Below are 19,410 nucleotides of genomic sequence, written 5' to 3' on the forward strand. Positions count from 1 at the left end.
GCTTCTTCTCCTCCCATTGCGAACCCGAAACCGCGCAGAAGACGCCAAACGGCCAGCTACTAGGACCCGAGCCTCTCCAAGAGCAACGGGTTGGGTCCGGGGGCCTTAAAACCTCCATGGATCACAAGGACAGGAGCCTTCACCCACCCAGCAGCAGAGCTTTAGCAAGACTCACCTAGTGAAGGTTGCTGTGGGAAGCAAAGGAGTTTATTTACGAGGAGCCGTCATAAAACTAGGAAGTGCTTAGCAAAGATGTGGGTATAAGATCAAGAACGAGACTGGGACGAGGAAGGGGGAAAGATGGCAGAGGGGCTTGTTCAATATGCGCTATATGCATGTATGGAGTTATTACAACGAACCCCCTTGTATTATTAAACGTATGGTAATTTAAAAACATAATAAATTAAAAATAATCAGATCAACAGCGAAAGTGTGAAGGTTTGCCAAAAGAGATGGTTCGCTCCTGGGACTGGCAGAGACTGGAGGAGCGCCACATCTGCAGCGCCCTGATTGCTTTTGAAAATGGTGACGATGGTCATTTAAAAAAATAGCATAATTGTAGAGGGACAACAATTTTCTAGATATGAATTAAGCGCTTTTGTATTCTTTGAATTAAACCTCACAGCTACTCTATCAGGTAGTACAAAATTTGCCTCCACTTTTACAAAGGAGGAAACCAAAGCGCAGGGAGCTTGAACAATTCTGTCAGGACTCCAATGCAGATTTGTGACACCCAGATCCCAGAGAGGTGTGGAGAGGTCGCCTGGAAAAGACATGGTCACACTGATGAGAAAGTTCTCCTTTCTGATTCTGAGGACTTTCTTCCAACAGGTTCATACTCAATTTCTCTAAGAAAACAAAGCAAAGCAAAAATAAAAACTTCTAGTGTCTCTTTTTGTAAAAGAAAATAAAAGTAGCAACTCCAAGAAGTGAAGCCCAGGCTGGGAACTGTGGGAGCACTCGGGGTGCCTTCAGGCATCAGCCAAGGCTGAAGTGCCCATTGGAGAACTGTGACCAGGAGAAGTAGGGTGGCCCCAGGAGTTGGAAGCCAGCGAAATCCAGGTATAGTTGGACAGGACAAAAGACACTCCTAGCCCTGGGTCTCTGGGGTGGACACTCATCCAAAACAACACTTTCTTTGGAAGAGCCACTGAAAAGGCCCTCGCCCCATCTGGCAGCTCTTGGGGGACGGAGAGGGGGAAGCGGAGGTCTGCCAGGGTCCTGGATGTCTCCCTGACTGCCTAGTGGGGCTGCTCTTGGCTCTGGTTCCATTCAATGTTAGACACCTGAAGTTCAAACTCTGACCCCAATGCTCTCGCCTATAGTGCTTGAGAAAGCCATCTCAAGAACAGACTTAAAAATAAGATAAAAATGGAAAATCCACCTGTCATACCCTGCTAAACTCAAAACCTAAGTGTCATGTTTCCTAATTACCTGCTTTACTCTGCTTAATACTCAAAAATTCTAGATTAATTTTAAAAATCAATTGGAATGATCACACAGTAGGAAAGGTTTGAAACAAAGCAAAGAGGGCTGGCGGAATAGTGGCTCAAGCTGAGGCCCTGAGTTCAAACTGAGTGCCCCCAATAGCAACAACAACAATAATAGCAATAATAAATAAAGCGAGGAGAATTCGCTTTCATTGCTTCTTAGGTTATCCATTTTATTAGGCATTTTCCATAAACATAACCTGAACACAAGGAGAACACCTTGCAAGGAGCAACTGACCTGGAAACTACAGACCTGTTAAAGAAGTGTCAGATAATTTAAAAACTTTAATAGAAAATGACCAGTTTTTCAAATCCATCAATCGCATACATTTTCACGATTTCTAATGATATGGAAAGCATATGGCTCTGTGAATAGCTGTTTCCAAAGTGCCCCAGGTCCCCAGTGTTGCCTTCAGCACAGCCTCCCTGGCCGGAGACCAGGAACTAAGTTCACTCCTAGATAGAAAGTTCTAAACGTCTTTGGCTTAATGGTCACTCAGGCTCCATCTTTCACCCCTTGAAGGGTTCCAGACCCATCTCCAGGCAGGCAAGGCAGCACGGGTCCAACTGGGGACACAGGAACCCTTGTTTACACTGCCCCTAGATTCCAGCCTGCCTGCTGGGATAGCCTCAGAGGAAACGGGTGCAGCTTGAAGGATGTACGCTAATGAAGAATTTGGTTGGAGGAGTGAAAGGAGAACTGATGGATAAGAAGGAGGACTAGGAGGAGAACTCATTCTATTTGATAGGCATCAATTTCACTGGCTCTTTAAAGCCTCAAAAGTTTCCTTTTAATTATTTTTAAACGTAATCTGGCCGCCTGATTACTAAGAATGGCTCTGTTTCTGGGTAAATTAAGGAACTCAGTCCAGTTCGCTCACCTCACGTTGGGGAGCTTCCAATTTGTACATTTTCGGTTGTCTTTTGAAGAGTTGGCTTCCCTAAATAGGTGCCGGGATGGACATCGCTATTTGGATAAGGTCACCGGAAGAGGTCTCAAATATTTCGGAAACCAATGTTTCTTTTTTCCTAACTTTTGCCAGCATCTGCCCGACCGCGCCCAAACTGGCACATGTGCCTGGAAGAACGGGTTCTCCCTGTGGGCGGCTGGTTGGGCCTCACAGTTCCTACCCTATCCAACTGCCCAGGCCTGTGTCCACACCTGGGGTCCTAGGCCCGCTCCCCGTCCTCTGCGAGTGGTCGAAGCCTGCTGGGCCCGGTGCAACCCCGGCCTCTCACCGGGGTTCCTGCGGCCGCCGAGGCGCGATGCTGGAGGACTGCGGCGACGTGCTAAGGCCCGGCGGCAGGCGGCCCTCTCGGGCGGCAGCGGGGGCACCAGGTGGCACTGCACCTCCGGGAGGTGGCGGCGGCGGCAATGCCAACAGCTCTTCTCCCGAGGTCACAACGCAGTCCTGCTCGGGCTCCACGCCCCCGCCACCCCCGGTCGCAGTCCCGCCGCCACGCTTCTTGTCCTCTTCCTTTTTCCACTTCATACGGCGGTTTTGGAACCAGATCTTGATGTGTCTCTCGGTCAAGTTCAGCATTACCGCCAGCTCCACCCGGCGTGGCCGCGAGATGTACTTGTTGAAAAGGAACTCCTTCTCCAGCTCCAGCAGCTGCGCGCGCGTATAGGCCGTGCGCGTCCGCTTGTTCTCCTCCGGCTCCGCTGCGTACGCGCCGCCTGCGGGCGACACAGTGGGTGAGTGTGGCCCAGGGACCCCTGCCCAGATCCCACCCACGCAGCCTAATCCCTTTAGCCTCTGCGCAAGGACTTCTAGCCCTCCCGCTGCTCCCGCTGGAGCCACTGAACCCCAGCCGTATGTCCTGAGCTTCAACAGGGTGCACGCAGACCTTCCCTTTTTTGGAGGCTGAAGCTGCGTGGGCTCTCACCTTGAGCCTATGCTTGGCTCTGTCAAGGAGTGGTTCTAGAATGAGTTCGTTTAATTGGTTTTTAGGATGATTCTGATTAAAATGAATAGACGTTTACACTGACTCCTTTCTATGAAGACAATAAAATACCTTTAACCCAGGACTTGCAGCAAACTTTCTGACGGTGACCGTCAGTAAGAAACACATTTCAGATCACCACCCCTACACGTGTATATAACTGACACATTTCAAGACAAACTTTACCACCTGTAGTGCTGATTTTCTTACTTCACTATTTCGTTAAAATGATGCGTACATCAGTACGCAGTTTGAAAAATCCCTTTGCTAATTACAAGTTGTGGCACATTTTGTTATATCTGACCATCTATTATCTCTCTATATAGTTACATTGTAATCTGCCCCAACCTGAGAGGGAGCAAATTCTCTATAATTGTTGTTTTAACCTCAGCTGGTCCCTGCGTGGAGAATACAGTTCAGGGGAAGGTCACCTGTGGCAGGGGCAGGACGCTGTGAGCCCCGGATTGGGTGCCAAGCGCCCCAAATACTGACAGAGGCGGAGAGGAAGAGAAGGAGGACCGGCCCAGCTGCGGAGGGAGTGGTGTAGAAACGAGCCTTCAACTGCTGGTGACTCCCAGCTCTAAACCCAGGTCTTCAGGAAGCAACAGGGCGACCCCGTACATTTGATGTTTGCCGCTGCGCTTCTCAAGGTCCCCATCCATTTTTTGTGCCAAATAAAGACTGCACCCGGGCCGCGGACGCTGCCGCGGGATGCTGTCCCAAAGCTCCAGGAAGAGGCGTTAGCCGGCTTGTTGTAGGACAAATGTAGGGGGCATTTCTTAAGGAGCTGAAAGAAGAGTGTGTGCATGTCGAGGACGAGGGGTACATTTCACGATGGAACCTTCTGGGTTTCCTCCCAGACCGAGAGGAGGCGCCAGAAGCTGAGATGGTGGCCCAGACGTTAATTAGTGGCAGTCCAGCTCGCTGGGGAGCATCTCCAAGTTCTCCATGCTTTCCCGGGCCGGAAGAGGCAAGGTAGATTTAAAGGAACACGTAAAAAGGCCACTCAAGGTTCTTTCATTCAACCCGAAAATTCTCTGGTCTTCCACCCTGGTGGGACCCTCACTTCCCACAGTTGCTGTATGAGGTTACAGGAATCCACTACCTCAGAGGACCTGGGCCCAGGTAGTGGTGGCAAGGAATAGAGATTGGAGACGGAGGCTATTGAAGGGAAGATGTCAAAAGGCCCCCAAGTTTGGGCCCTTCTCTAAAGCTCAGGTAGGGAGGTTTGGGGACTAGGCCGCGAGCGTGGCTCGGTTCATTTAGGCCTTGGTTTTTAGACGTCTCCATTGCCATCGGTATTCATAGTCCTACTGTGATTGAGAGTCCTTTGGTCACTTCGCACTTCCCAGGGGGCGTGAAACCTCACAAAGCAGGGGCAGGTGGGTTCCCCAACCCTTGAAGTTTGGCTCCTACCAGGACCGCGGGGGCCACAGCAGCGTCCTGCAGGCGAGGTCCCGGAAAAGAGAGGTGACTTCTGTCCCTTCCGGGCCGACTGAGCGTGCAAGTGGGTCAGAAGAGGCTGGCAAAAGCCTTTCCAGCCCAGAGTTGGCACTCTGAAGCTGGGGCCTTCCTTGGTTGCCCTCCAAACCCTGTCAAGACTGCCGGTTTCCTTTCGGGTTTTACTTCCTGGCTACTGGGAGCCGTCTGAGCCCAAGCTCCTCCAGCGCAAGGGTTGGGCGAGAATAGGGAAGTCACCCATCTCCGAAGTCCTCCCTAGGGCCTCCCTGGCCCTTACCCAGGGAATTCCTAGGCCAGAGGACCGGAGCTGCCATGGCCCGGGATCCCCGATAGCGCGTCCCCAGCGCGCAGGGAAGCCCCAGGAGCCCCGCAGGGAAGGCAGCCTCAGCACGAAACGACCAGCTGAACCCCAAGGTCCAGGGACCTAGTTCCCGCCTCCCATGAACCCCTCAATTTCCCAGACCCCGAGGCCTTGGCACGGGCTTTGAGGTCTGGCTAAGTACGAAGAGGCGCTAAGGCAGGAGCTGGCGCGGCCATCACTGGGGTTTCGCAGGAGGTGGGGACGACTGCAGCGGGGTTTGGGCCCTGTCCCGCCTCAGGAGCTTTGCCTGAGCCCGAAAGTGAACTAGTAAGAGGCGAACCCCGGGAGCGGGGATGATTCCGGCTGTCCTTATCCGGTTCAAAGCCTTGCTTGGCTGCGCCGGGGTCAGTGTCAGGCAGGTCTCGCTGGTCAGACCCCGCAGACAGGGAGCCGGGAATTCTCAGAGATGCCCGCCTTAGCTTCTATATCCCTGCTGGCGACTGTCAGTTGAAAAGCAAAGAAACAGCAACTGTTTGCAGTGCAGGTGTGACCAGAAGTGGCTGTGGCGCGGAAGTGATAACATTGTGTAGCGGCGGGCACTGGCCACCGGAACTCGCAGCCAGCCCCCGGCGGAAAGGGACCCGGGGTGGCTCCACTTTCAGCCTCCCGGCCCCGAGACAGACCTGTTACAAGCAGGCGCCTAGGACCGAAGGAACCCAGGGGTCCCGCTTCCCCAACCGGCTGGGCAGGAAGTGAGGACCTCCTTCTGTAGACTTACTTCCTGGGGAGCAGCGCGAGGAGACCCTTGGAACATTTTGAAAGATGAATTAGCATCTCAGACGCCTTTCCAGCTGCCTGGCTCCAAGGGTGAAGGACTGGCCTTCGATCTTGCGGTAAGCCCCTTGCGTTGCCCCAGTCCTTCCCGGTGTTCCTCCACCTCCCGCCCCCCGTACCGGTCACTGGACACTTTGCAGGCTTGGATGGATGCAGTTTTCCTTTCCGTTATTGCCTTTGTGCATCTACCCCGCGAATCTGTTCTCTAATAAAGCCTCCAGTAAGGACCAGAGGAAGTGAGAGGATCTGGGATTTCCAACGCTCTCCGGCAAGGGTAAGAGACATCCTGGATCCTGCTCGGCTCACTTAATGCCCGTGTTCAGCCCTGAGAGTCGTGGGCTGCCAGATATCCCGCTGGAGAAGGATCCAGAGGGTAGGCCTGAGCCTGGGTAGGCCTCTGCTTTCTGGGTGCGGTGCGAGCAAGATCCTGGGGCTAAGAAGGGCTCAGAGCACCGGGAAAGAAGGGGTTTAAGCTACCAGGAGAAGATCTGAGTGGGGAAAATGCTCCAAAATACATCAGAAAAGCGCTCCTGTGCAGGATGGCCTCCTCGGCTCCTTGGGTATAGTTTATTCCAACCTTGCGTTATCCAAGGCGACTGGAAACCAGAACCGGGAAGAGGGCCCAGGGAAGAGCTTGGAGGTAGGGACATCTGAACCCACAGCCGGAAAAGAGAAAAGGAGCTAGGCTTACCTGCCCACTGGCCTTTCCATGCGTGAGCTTTGGTGGACTTCATCCACGGGAAAGGTAGCTGAACGCGGGTGGGCTCTTCCAGGGCCCCCTGCTCCCTTCCATCCGGGAAGGGCCCGGCGGGCGGGTGGGGGAGCGCAAGCTGAGCAGGGAGATGGTGGTGGAGGTGCGCCACTGCAGGATCGTCGGCGAGTGGGGGCACCTCATATGGGGAGATATCCTGAGGGCTTCCCTGCTCCAGCGCTCCCATCGATCCAGGGAACTGGGGTGGTGGTGGCAGTGGAGGCTGGCGACCCATGTACAGGCACGCAGGGGGGCTGGTGCTGAACTCAGGCACGGGTCCTCTCTGGAACGCGCAGGGCTCCTTGTAAAGCTGTGTGGCCGCATAGTACTGCTCCTCGCCATTCATGATTGCAGCACAAGTTTGGGGACCAGGAAGCAGGAGTAAGGAGTTACAGCCGGGTCTTGGCGCGATGAGGCGCTCCCACTCCCAGCGCAAGCCCTGCTCGCTTTGACAGCTCTCCGCTGTTCTCCGGAGGAACCTGCGGCTGATGGGGACCTGCAAGCTGGCCGCCACGCCATAGGCTCTGCTGTGTCCCACGTGGCTCAGCCTGGGACCATTATTGGCCTGGCCGACTGCCTTAAGAAGCGAGGCCCAGGAACCCGCGAGCACCTGCATTTGTTTCAATTTTCTCTCTCAGCTGAGTTTGTTGAGCTCAGCTGGCTGTGCTCTTCAAAGTGGGGCGCGCAAAAATATTGGAACTTCTATTAATCTATGGAATCATTTTCAACGTGCTCTAAACATTTCTTGTATCTTCGACGATGTACATAAATATTATTAGGTCATTTGTATAATTTACAAATACATATACGTTGAGGTTGCGATTTTAACTATTGGAGAATACATTTCAAAAAAGTTTGCAGATCCAGCTCTGTAGGAGGGAAGGTGTTGTTTCTATTTTGTTGATGAAGCTTGTTCACACGGACAATCCGGCATCCACTGTGTTTTGTCTGTGGCTGTGCGCCTGGTATTTCTGGAGTGTAAACTAACTCTGGACGCAATCACAGTGGCTTACTTTTTTTTCTACTTGAAGGTTCTTAACTTTGATTTTAAGAATTGGAGCCCATTTTGCTAACTCAGAACACAATTTCCCAATGTGACAAAGCACAGCATTCCTCTTGTGGTTGAAAGGCTGAGCTGGGGCTTGTCACAGATTTCCAGATCGTTGATGATTGTCCCGGATCTGGAGAACCGGCCAGATTCTGCCAGCGGACAACGTCCACTTTTTGGCCTGTGATTGTGATAAGGCAGGCATGGAAGAAGGGGGAGTGGGCTGTTTAGAAAACGAAATAAAAACACATTTGCATGTAGCTTCAACGCTTTGGGTATTCTGGGCACCCTGGAGTTCTAACTTAAGCAGAGTTACTTTTTTTTTGGCGGGAGCCACTGTGGAGGACGGTCTATCTCCCATCCCCTTCGCCCATCCCATCTATCGCCTGAACAGGACCGACATCTCTGATGCACTATCGCTGGGCGGCCGGGCCAGACTGTGAAACCAGGTCCTCCTGAACCAGATCACGTTCCTCCACTCTCCATGGAGGGTTTTGGAAAAACTGGATACCTTTGCAAAAGGCCCCATGAACCACAAGCAACCAACCAAGAGCAAATCCCTGCAACCTGACTCTCCTAAGCTACACGCTCACATCTAGCCCTTAGATTTTAATATATTTTCTCCTACTGGAAACGAATGTTTTAAATGAGTATAGGCTGAGTGCGTAATTCTAAATAACGCTTCATTTTCTTTAAAAGGGAAAAAAACTAATTAGGAATTTGGGCTTGTCTGCAGACTCTTGCTTAGGTAGGATGATGTGATCTCAACAATTGCCTGGCGAAGTGAGCGGGCCACCGAGTGGTCGGGGCGAGCTGGGAAGCGGTGTAGCTCGCGATTGAGGGAAGCCAGCAGGCGGAGAGAATTCCGGCGATTTCTTCAGGGAAAAGGGCCACCTGTGGCCATAGGGGGCCTGAGAGTGAAAGGCCTTGGGATCCGCGCACCTAATCTCTAGATGCCCCTGTCAATGAGTCCATTGTTCGCGGTAGCCGCGAAGGACCCTATCACCTCGGCCGCGAGTGACCACATCGATCTAGACAGGGCTGGAGGGGGTTGCCCAGACGGGGCGTGTTGACCCTCGGAGATAATCTGCCCGGTCGCCGCGGGTTGACTTGGCGACACTGTTATGAACGGACTGCAGGACAAAGATCGACACCTTTCTCCTCCCCTGGACACCCCCCTCCTAGGACTCGCCTGCTCCCCAACCCCCTTCCCTGCTCCTCTCCTCGCTCACCACCCCCAGAGTGTTTACTTTGCACTTCTCGTCTAATTGCACATTTCTGTAAATTGGTCTCCATTTAGATGCTTCATTTGCTTCCGTTTAATATTTTTGCTCGGCCCTGCAGAAAGGAAAGAGGTTCTCAGCAGAAAGTAAATCCACCCACCGTGCTCTCTGGCAAAAACCCGGTAGCCCGGGCTGAGCAAAACCGTGCGGAAGAAGGATGAGTGTGTGTGTGTGTCTGTCTGCACTGAGGGTGTTCAGTGGAGGCACACTCTCACTTTCATGATTAGCGTTTTCTTCTGTCTGCTTCTTAAAGAAGGGATCCAGCAAATAAAGATCATACATTATTCTTCTTAGCCAGGGGAAGGCTAGCAAAATTTTTGATTGGTTGATTTTATCACATACAGCCACACGAAAAACGCGCCCCACAGAACCCTCCGCTGAGCAGGACAGTGTCTTGTATTTCTCTGGATACAGCTCCTGCTATCATAAACCTGCTGAGTCCATTACAGGTGAAATGCGTTTCCGCTCTGATCCCCGCTGACGCCTGCGCGCGTTGCAGCCGCCTCGCCTCCAACAGGCCCGGCCGCGATACCCAGCCATTAGGCGAGCGCCTTCCCGAGCCATTTAACAGCAGCTCTTATGGATAAATAAACAAAAGGGGCTGTAAACCAATTATAGTGTGGACAGTGAAAAAGTCGTTTATTAGCAGGACGTCCTGATAGTCTTCGCTGATATTTGAGGTTCTCGTCTGGTCTCTTCCCCCTCTCCCTTCGCAGAGACGCGGTTTGTGCCCGGGAGAACACAGGTTACCTTGTTCTTGGTAAGTGGCTGAGTCTTTTTCGGTGGTTTCACTGGCACACAAAGGGCTGAATTTGGCTTGGTGATGAGAATCAAGTCATTGCATCCCATTATAAAAGAAAAAGAAACTGCGCTTAACTCCAAGAATGAATTTATGTGGAATTTATTACAGCATATTCATCTGAGAATTAATTCGCTATTGAAAATAAAAATTAAATCACGCCGAGTTGAAAAACTCCATGTGGAAAACAATATGTTATTTAATGAGCGTACATCTTTCATAATAGATGTTTAACTTGTGTACATTAGCATTGCCTTCAACGGGCAGAATGCAGACGGATTTTTGATCCCCGCTGCCAGTCCATCCCTTCTTTCTGCTACTTTTGTAAATGCTGAGTCTGGTACCCAAGTGGGAGAGGACCTTGGAAGTGATAGAAGAAAGGGCCTTCCTTCCACTTTGAATCAAAGATGTTCCATTGATTCCTAGGACAAAAGAATTCTATTGGCAATAAGTGGAGAGTTGAAATTATTTCCTGGACAATTCAGCATCTCTCACCAATTGCACAGCTAAATTCAATTTAAGAATCAATTTAACTTGGTAGTTCTTATTCTCCACTTCATTGGCTCTCCTGACTGAGAATAGAAAGGGCCACTGCCATGGGACGCTCTGCCTGTGCCAGCACTGTGCACTGCTCACTTGCTCCACCGTTCACTTAATGCTTCCTCCCCGCCGGTGGGCGCCCAGACTCCAGCCTTGTCCCCTTTTGGTTAAATTCTTCTGTGGCCCTCCGTTCACTTTGTAGCTGAAAGGAAAAATATAAAAGGAAGTCAGAGTCCCAAGGATTCGAGGTCAGCAGCTGTGAGATCCCCTCCCCCGCCCAGGCACTCGCTCCTCCCCCTGCAGTTCTGGACCCACCCCTCTGGCCTGTTCCTACCCAGGCTCCCAGCTCTGGTTCTTTCATCTAGATACGCAGTCTCCAGACACCCCAGCCCTGCACATTCCCTTCTGATCTAAGTCTCTACACCAGCTCTTTGCTCCCATTGAAATTCTCTTTCTTTGCTTTCTACCCCCACGGGACGTTTCCTGTGACTAATCCTTTGTTTTCCTGGGAACCTCTCCCTATCTCCAGGTTTCTGATGCAGTCCAAAGAAGACTTGACCAACTGGGGTGTGGGGGGGGAGGGGATCCCAACAGCTGCCTCCTGCAACCATTCTGTATTTCATATGGTTTACTGGTTCCCATACTTATTGATCAAATGCCTATAGAGCCCTTACTTCTATATGTCTGTTTTCAATCTCTTTGAGTGACAAAACTCAGCAGTAGAAATATGTCTGGCTTTGGCAAAGAAAGCTCTTAGGAGCTGCATACACCTGTATTCCAAATCTGCCTCTGCCTACTGCAAGCTGTGTGTCCCTTGGTGAGACTATAACTTCACTTAGCTTTCCTGCGCTTATTTGGAAGAAGAAAATAATAGCACCATTCCCTTGCATGAAATAATAGTAACAGCAAACACATGGAAGCAGGCATGTTGCAAGTATTTTGCACATGTTATCCTCACAAAAATCCCATGAGCTAGATATTATTATTCCTATTTTGCAATGAAGGAAACAGACACAGCACAATGTTAAGTCATTTATTTGTCCAGACCCATAGATCTAGTTAGTAAGTTATAGAGTCTAGCTCCAAGCGGAGGTGATCTTTAGAATCCATTCTCTTGGCCATGGTACATTATCTTGCTATACTTGTAGATATTCAAGAAATATTTTTAAAACTTTTTTTGGTGAGAATCCAATGAGGTAAAATGTTTAGTGCTTTTAGCGCTTTTCAGTGATGCTCAATGGTCCTTTCCTTTGTCCTCCCTAACTAGCCTTTGATGCACACATGAGCATTTAACTGTTGTTATTACTGCATCTGAAAGAATTACAGAGCTGTTTCCCCAAGTTCATATCAACAACAGTTATTCCTAAACAGGCAGGCCTGAGATGGTGTATTAGGGAACCCTGGGAAGAAGCACTGAGTAGACACACCACTCAGAGATGTAGAGATCAGGTCTCCAAGCAGGGCTGTGCTTAACAGGGATCGAGGAGAAGGGACCCAGAGGACACTCACTCCAGCCAGCCTGAGAGATGGGTGTGGAGAAGGGCGTAGGCCCCCCTTTCCACAGCTAGGAAGGCCCTCCAAATTTTGAAGGAGGCTGCTGGTGTAGCTCAGTGGCAGCGTGTATGCAAGGCCTTGGGTTTGAGTCCCCAGCACTGAAAGAAAGGAAGGAAGGGGAAAAAAAAAAAGGACTTGAAGAGATGTGCTAATCCCAGCTCAGAAGGCGATGGCCCAGCCAAGGGTCTGGAATCAAGTGCCTATGCCATCCCCCTGCATTTGCCCAGGTTCCTCCAGTCCCAGGTTAGCTGCTAAGCTGGCATCATGAACTAACAGGAGGGAAGGGAATCATTCTAGTTTCTGGTCAGAGCAGGGCTGGAATTCTGCCCCCTTCCTGCTTTTTCTGGACCAGAAATGGAATCATGTCCAACCCTGGTCATCTTGAGAAGCTATAGGAACCCCTTGGCAGCAGGATCCCTCTGTGTATCCCCCAAATGCAAGACCCACACAAAAGTGTTAAAACTGATGAGCTATCCCCAACTGAGAGGGCACAACAAAGGGCCCCCTCTTACGCTGCCTAGGGTAACTGTGAACCATGTCTTGTAGTCAGTAAAGTAAAGGCTAGTTGTTTGTAGTCTTAACTTCATTGAATTTTCCTATGAGTGTTTTGGTAGATATCTCTTACAGGTGCCAAGAGAAGTGACATTGAAGACATTCATTTTCTGTGCTTCCTCCACTTACATATTAAAGGACATTTATCTTTAGGCAAATCCCACAAAGATACACTCTCCTAGTAATCAACGAAATAACATGGATCCATAGCGCAGTGTCTCTGGAAGTGTGACTCATGAATCATGTATATCAAAGTCACTGGGGTAAAAAAAAAAAAAAAACACTCCTGTGCTTATAATTACAAATATCTGAGCCACACCCCAGACCTACTGGAAGACAATGTAAGTGAGGATTGGGGTAACTTGGAAATCTGCATTTTATTATAATTATTTTTAAAAATTACTTCCTGTGACACTGATGATTGAACCTAGGGCCTGGTGCATGCTAGGCAAGTGCTGTACCACTGTGCTCTACCCCTAGCCCTTGGAATCTTAAACACATACGTGATCATTCTTAAGCACAGTATGAATGGAGAATAATAACAACAGACTCTCAAACTATAATTTACTTGCTGTACAGGGACTCATACTTTTAACGAACAAATAGAACATTGATATTAAAGAACCTCTCTCTGGATCATAGGGTTGTAGTGAGATTTAAATGTGGAAATTTTGTGAGTAATGCACATAGAAGCTCTAGAGATGTTATTTGAGGCTTTACACGGACATTTTCATGCCATAAAATCCCAAACATTTTCATAGGTCCCCTTTTCTTTCACACATCCATTCCTTCTTTATGTGACAAAGGATTTACAAAGGATTAGTTGGATCTTGTGTTATTATTGTGCTGTGGTGGACTGACCTCTTTAGAAGCAGTGGGGCTCCCATTGGGGTGCTAATGTGTCCAACGTGGGCTCTGTGAAGTTGAGCTGAGCATTTTCAGCCACAGCAGCTCACACATAAGGGCAAATAAAGGAAGGCAATAAAACCAAAGCAAATTGATTCATCTCCAGGCAGTACCATTAGCTTGTGTCTTAATGCAATACTCTCTCTACTCTGAACATGACCAAACAGCTTCCTTTAAAGGTAAATGAATTTTATATAATTTGCAGCTAATTCCATTTAATTCTGCCCACATGAGCATGTGATAAGGGAATGTTAAACTGGTTAACAACAATAAGCTAAAAGGGGAGTCCAGGAGGAGCCAATATTTGATTTCCAAGTGCTCTGGCTCAACACTGAGAAATTCAGATTACTAGGAGTGTGCTGATTTCTTGGTTATTTGCTTTTTGTTCTCCTAGCTCCTGAGTAAAGGGCAGCGAGAAAACACTAGACCCCATCTGTCACAAGGAGGCCGGTTAAAGCAAAAACAACTCCTTTTTTTATTTTTATAAAAATCATTTTTCATCTGACAAACTCCCCTCCGACTGCAGGGAATCAGGAAGAGTAAAAATAATGAATCAATAACAACTTCGTTATCTAGTAACTTAAACAACCCTTGCCTGCTGGGATGGAAGAACAGGCTTTCTTATCTTGCAAACAGGGAAACTTTCTGGATAGTAAGTTATTTTTCACAAAATGTCTCTAACCCAGTTAGGTTCCTAGAGGAAGTTCCTAAGGTAGAACCACGCCAAACTCTACTCCTGTGGAGAGGTTATTTTAAAGCATGGGAAATAATTTGATTCTTTAAAATCTAATACATATCATTTCTTTTTATCCAATAGAATGTCAAACAGTTGTGCAATCATTTGAATATTGAAAACTTAAAATGGGAAGTTGTCACTAAATGTGTTCAACAATGGGCTAAAAGGGGAGTCAACTTGATCTTCCTTCCAGCAGTAATGGATCAATACTTTCCCCATGCTGTGTTCTCCTGAGCTTAAACTCAGGCATTGGAGTCTTCAGAGTCAGGAAATTTATTCTCTACTGAACAATCCATGTTAAAAATAGCAGGGGCTGAGGGTGTGTAGCTCAGGGGTAGAACTCATGCTAAACTTGTACTGTGCCCCAAGTTTCATCGCAAGCACCAGATATAAAAAGCAATAAGGTAAAAATCAGCAGAAAGTAGGTCCAGTTTGATTTGGGTGCGACATGCGTTTTTCTTTGCCTGCAAATCTTGATGATTCAGTCTGAGAGTCGTGAAACACGTCTTGTTTTGAAGACAGTCATCTTTTCCAGTGTGGATAGCTAACTATCTGAATACTACACACCCACAAGAGATCATTGTCACCTGATTCATTCAGATAATTGAAGGGAAGAAGCCAAGGGGTTGCAAAGATCAAGTTTGACTTTCCTGCAGCAAATCACATTCAATTTCATCACTTGTATGCTGAGCTTTTGGTGCAGAAACAGCCATTTCACATTTCATTGTTCTTCTAATGCCTCTTGAAGAGTGTCCTTAAGTCCACACACAAGCAGCTGCATAAAGTCATCACCAAAATATTCATGGATACACAACAAAATAATCCATGTTTCCCAGACTTTATGGCTAGCTGATATATAAACCGACTTGATTTTCCATTGGCTTTCTTGGGAAAGAGGCATATACGGATCTAAAATTCAATTGAGGGGAAGAAAATCTCCTTTCATGAACGCTGTATTGTAAAATGTAATCAATCAATGTTGTCTGCTTCATTTACAAAGCCATTTATTAGCCTCTGCCAACACGGTCACAGTCAAACCTTGAGGTTTCTGAAAGTTAGAGTTAGAGATTGCCATGAATCCAGATAACCAGCCGTTTCCTTACCCTTCCCAGCAAATTGTGACAGGTGATAACAAAAAAGCAAACAAAGGCCTCTAACCCTCACCTGCCTGTGTAATCTGTCTCCTGGCCTGTAATTACACCGAATTTGGATTTTTCTCAAGAAACTGGAGTGACATTACTATTACATTTTTGTATTTAGGTGGCAAGTAGCCAAATTCAAATCTAATAACTAGAGAAATTCTATAAGGAAGGTATTGGGAAATATGCTAATTTCCCCTTTATCTCCTGCTGTGTTTCCTTGTGAACTACTTCTCTACAAGCTGCAATGCCATTTTTAATGAAAATACTAATCTTACTACTTCCATTTGTAATACTCTAAAACTTTGATTATCATTATTATTTTTAGGGTGCTGGCTGTGGAACCCAGGTCCTTGAACATGTTAGGCAAGTGCTGTACCAAGGATTTTGGTTCTGATTACTGCTTGATATGAGAAAAGAACTAGAGGTGGTATATATATATATAAATATATATATATTTATATATATATAAACAATAATATACATATTATTGTTGTTTTTGTTGGGGATTAAACTCAGGGCCTAATGCACACTAGACAAATGCTGTACCACTGAGCTAGCCTCTCAGCCCCTGAGGAACTACTTCAATACAATTGACAGTGTCTCAACAATTTTTTTTCAGTATGTTGATTAAAGGGCAGTGGAATGGTCTTGAAAAGAAGTAGATAGGCACATGGCCTGACCTATTCTTTGTTCCTCATCTAATTTAAGCTCTGTTTTTCTACAAAATATAATCAAAGAGTTAATCTGGTCCAACTTCTAAGAAAATCACTAATTAGGTCAACAGAAGCAAGTAGCACCATATCATCAAAATTTTGTTCCAAACTCTCATGCCTACCAAGTTACTGTGTGCTTCACAAATGTCACCTCCTTTCTCTTATTCTCTTTATCCCTAAGGAACCTTGAGGCTTGTCTTCAGTTTATACCAAAGTGTCATTAGGGTGCTTTCTCATTTGGTTCCTAGAAGGAAGATGTTCTTCTCAATAGGTGAGCAAAGAAAGATACTAAAGCTGTAGTTCTGATGTCACTGATTTAGTCCAGCAGCCCTCTGAGATCATAATGAATGCTATGGATCACACACAGCCCCCTCCGAAGACACTCACATGTGTAAGCACACAGCATTCTCCATGAAATTTTGGGAAATTCCTAGACCTCACAGGTCATCCACACATCATCATCCTTCATGAGGCTTGTTTACCTGGACCAACCCCAGCCCCAGCCCCACTCATACTTTTCATCTCTAGTCCTGAATTTTGATCGATGGTTCTTGGCACTGTCTAGAACTTTAGAAAAATTGTTTCCTTGACAATATTCATGATGGTACTGTTTGTTTATTTGATTGAATATTCATGCTGGATACCGAGGACTTTATAGTAGATAATTATTGCTTGATTTTCTTACTGTACCCTTGTTCATGAGGATAATAAATATGCAAAAATTGTAATTCTAAGATCAATTAGAAATTCATAGACTTAAGATACATTAAACTGTGATATCAATCTGTTGCATAAGTGGTAGTTTGGCTCTGCAGTGTTCTTTCCTCCCTTCTATTTGTCTAAATACTGGCCCAGGGTTTGGGGATATGGAAGAGTCAGACATGATCCCTTATGTTGAAGGCATGAATTCTAGTATCAGGAAGAAAGCAAGTATGCACACACAGAACTCCAGATGCCTCCAAAATGTGGCTCTTCCACCTCTGATTGGAAGCTGGTGAATACATTACTCACCCAAAGGCAATGTTGGGTTCCCTGGCTCAGTTCTCAGTCATTTCCTGAAAACAGATAGGGTATGGCTGGCCTCGTCACTTATGAGGAGTTTGACTTTGAACTTTCAGCTGACCCATGTTTCCAATTTCTCATGTACTCAGTGGTGCTTGACAAGTGGACTCTGGAGCTGGACTGTCTTGGTTTGAATACCAGCAGCATGACTTATTCTTTTTTTTTTTTTAATTTTACAGGGAATGGTAAATGAAGGTAATTTCTATCACATGGCTGATAGTGAAAAACACTTTGAAAAGAACTTGCCTACCTCTTCGCTAATTTATTTACCTTCAACAAATATTTATAGAATGTGTACTCTGTGCCAGGGTTCAAGCATGCCATCCTAAAGAGGTATTTCATCTTTTTCTTTTTTTGGTGGTACTGGGGTTTGAACTCAGAGCTTCACACTTGCTAGGCAGGTGCTCTACAACTTGAGCTACTTCGCCAGACTTTTTTTTTTTTTTTTGCATTGACCATTGTTGAGATAGGGTCTTGAGCACAATTTGTCTGGGCTGGTTTCAAACCTCAATCCTCCTGATCTCTGCTTCCCAAGTAGCTAGGATTACAGGTGACTGGCAAGAGGTAATCTCTACTTTAAAGACATGTCTTGTCTCCTAAGGGAGTCAGACAGCTAGAGAGGATTTTCTTCTGGTACTGGGGAGTGAATCTCAGGCCTCATGAATGTTAGGCAAGTGTTCTACCACTGATTACAAACCTTAGCTCTCCACAGAGGAAACTTGAACGCAGAGAGCTGATGTCTACAGTAGAGGTAGCTATAGGCTGTAATGGGAACCCCATGGCAAGGGAACGTTTTCTTTTCTTTGAAATAGGGTCTTGCAGTGTAGCCCAGACTGGCCTCAACCTCATGACCGTCCTGTCTCAGCCTCCTATGCACTGGAACTAAAGGCCTATGCACAGCTGCAAGGGTATCTCTCCTGACCTTTGGTGGGCCAGGGGAAGTCTTTTCCTCCTGCTTCATTAATTCCTGAGCCAAGGCATGTTCCTTTGACTCCTCAAAGGGTTTTTTGGCTTTATTTTGTGTGTGTGTGTGTTTTAAACATGTAACACTTCATAAATTTGCCTGTGCAAATCCTTGTGCAGTGCTGTGCTAATCTCTGCTTATTCCAATTGTAGTATATATGCTAGCGAACAACAAAGTTTTTTTTTAAATAAACTTAACGTTTTAAAAATTGGTTTTATTTTATTGTTGTGCTGGGTGGGAAAAAATTTTAAATTGTGATAAAAAAACACAGAACATGAAATTCACAATGTTAACATTTCTGAGTTCAGTAATATTAAGTGTAGTTACATTATTGTGTAACCAATCTCCAGAACTCTTTTCATCTTGCAGAACTGAAACTCTGTATCCATTAAACCACAAGTCCCCGTTGCCACATCCTCCAGCCCCTGGTGACAATCACACACAGGGTTTATAATGTTCACCCAGGTTGCTCGTCATGTCAACTTCCCAGTGTTTTGTCATTGTGGTGACTGTGAGTGGGATATCATTTTCTATCATGGTATCTGCCTGGCTGGAGGCTTCCCTATACAATAAATATGTCTATTTTCTTGCTGATGCTACTACTGTTTCTGAAATCCTGTGAATTTACGGACTTGGTCTTCAAGCAAATAGATTGCTGTGAATCAAGCAGTGTTCTAGGAATGAACAAGTGTACCAGTGGCAAATAGCATTTGCTGTGAGCTCAGTTGGCTAATCCATGTGCCCAACTAGGTAGGAGATACTACACGAGTGGAAGGCACTAAAAAAGGATCTGTTTGTTTTGCAGAGTGGCTCAAGTGGTAGAGAGCCTGCCTAACAAGTACAAGGGCCTGAATTCAACCCCCTAACCAAAAATAAATAAAACAAAACAAAAAACCAAAAAGGATCTATTTCACATAAGTTATAAGAAAATGAAAAAATGAAGCTGGGTTTGGTGGTGCACGTCTGCAACCTCAGCCACTCAGGAAGCTGAGGTAGGAAGATCTTGGTCTGTGACCAGCTTGGGCAAATGCACAAGACCCAATCTGAAAAACAAACTAAAAGCAAAAAGGACTGAGGGTATGGCTCTAGTGGTAGAGAGTTGGAGGACCTGAGTTCAATTCCCAGAACTGTCTCTCTCCCCCTAAAAAAAGAAAGAAAGGAAAAGAAAATGAGAGTGTAGGATTATACATACATGTATACACAAGTCTTAGAGATATTTGTAAAAGTACCCAACTTGTGTACACCAGGTATGTCTAAAAGGGTGCAAGAAATGTGTAGGCATGTAAGCAGGATGAACTGAAGCTTGGACTGTGATTAGCTAAGGTGG

The 19,410-nt window shown here is 46.9% G+C and overlaps 1 protein-coding gene across 1 annotated transcript; it reads right to left on the reverse strand.

Moving 5' to 3' along the window:
* Positions 1-1,649: 1,649 nt before the first annotated feature.
* On the reverse strand, positions 1,650-7,231 carry Pdx1 (pancreatic and duodenal homeobox 1). The gene is made up of 2 exons (XM_020176829.2): positions 6,725-7,231; positions 1,650-3,171 (listed from the first exon to the last, which is right to left on the reverse strand). Exons 1-2 carry the CDS (start codon positions 7,128-7,130, stop codon positions 2,726-2,728), a joined length of 852 nt encoding a protein of 283 aa, XP_020032418.1. The 5' UTR covers positions 7,131-7,231; the 3' UTR covers positions 1,650-2,725.
* Positions 7,232-19,410: the final 12,179 nt, after the last annotated feature.

Source organism: Castor canadensis, chromosome 10 (assembly GCF_047511655.1).
Source record: "Castor canadensis chromosome 10, mCasCan1.hap1v2, whole genome shotgun sequence".
In the NCBI taxonomy this organism is placed as follows: domain Eukaryota; kingdom Metazoa; phylum Chordata; class Mammalia; order Rodentia; family Castoridae; genus Castor; species Castor canadensis.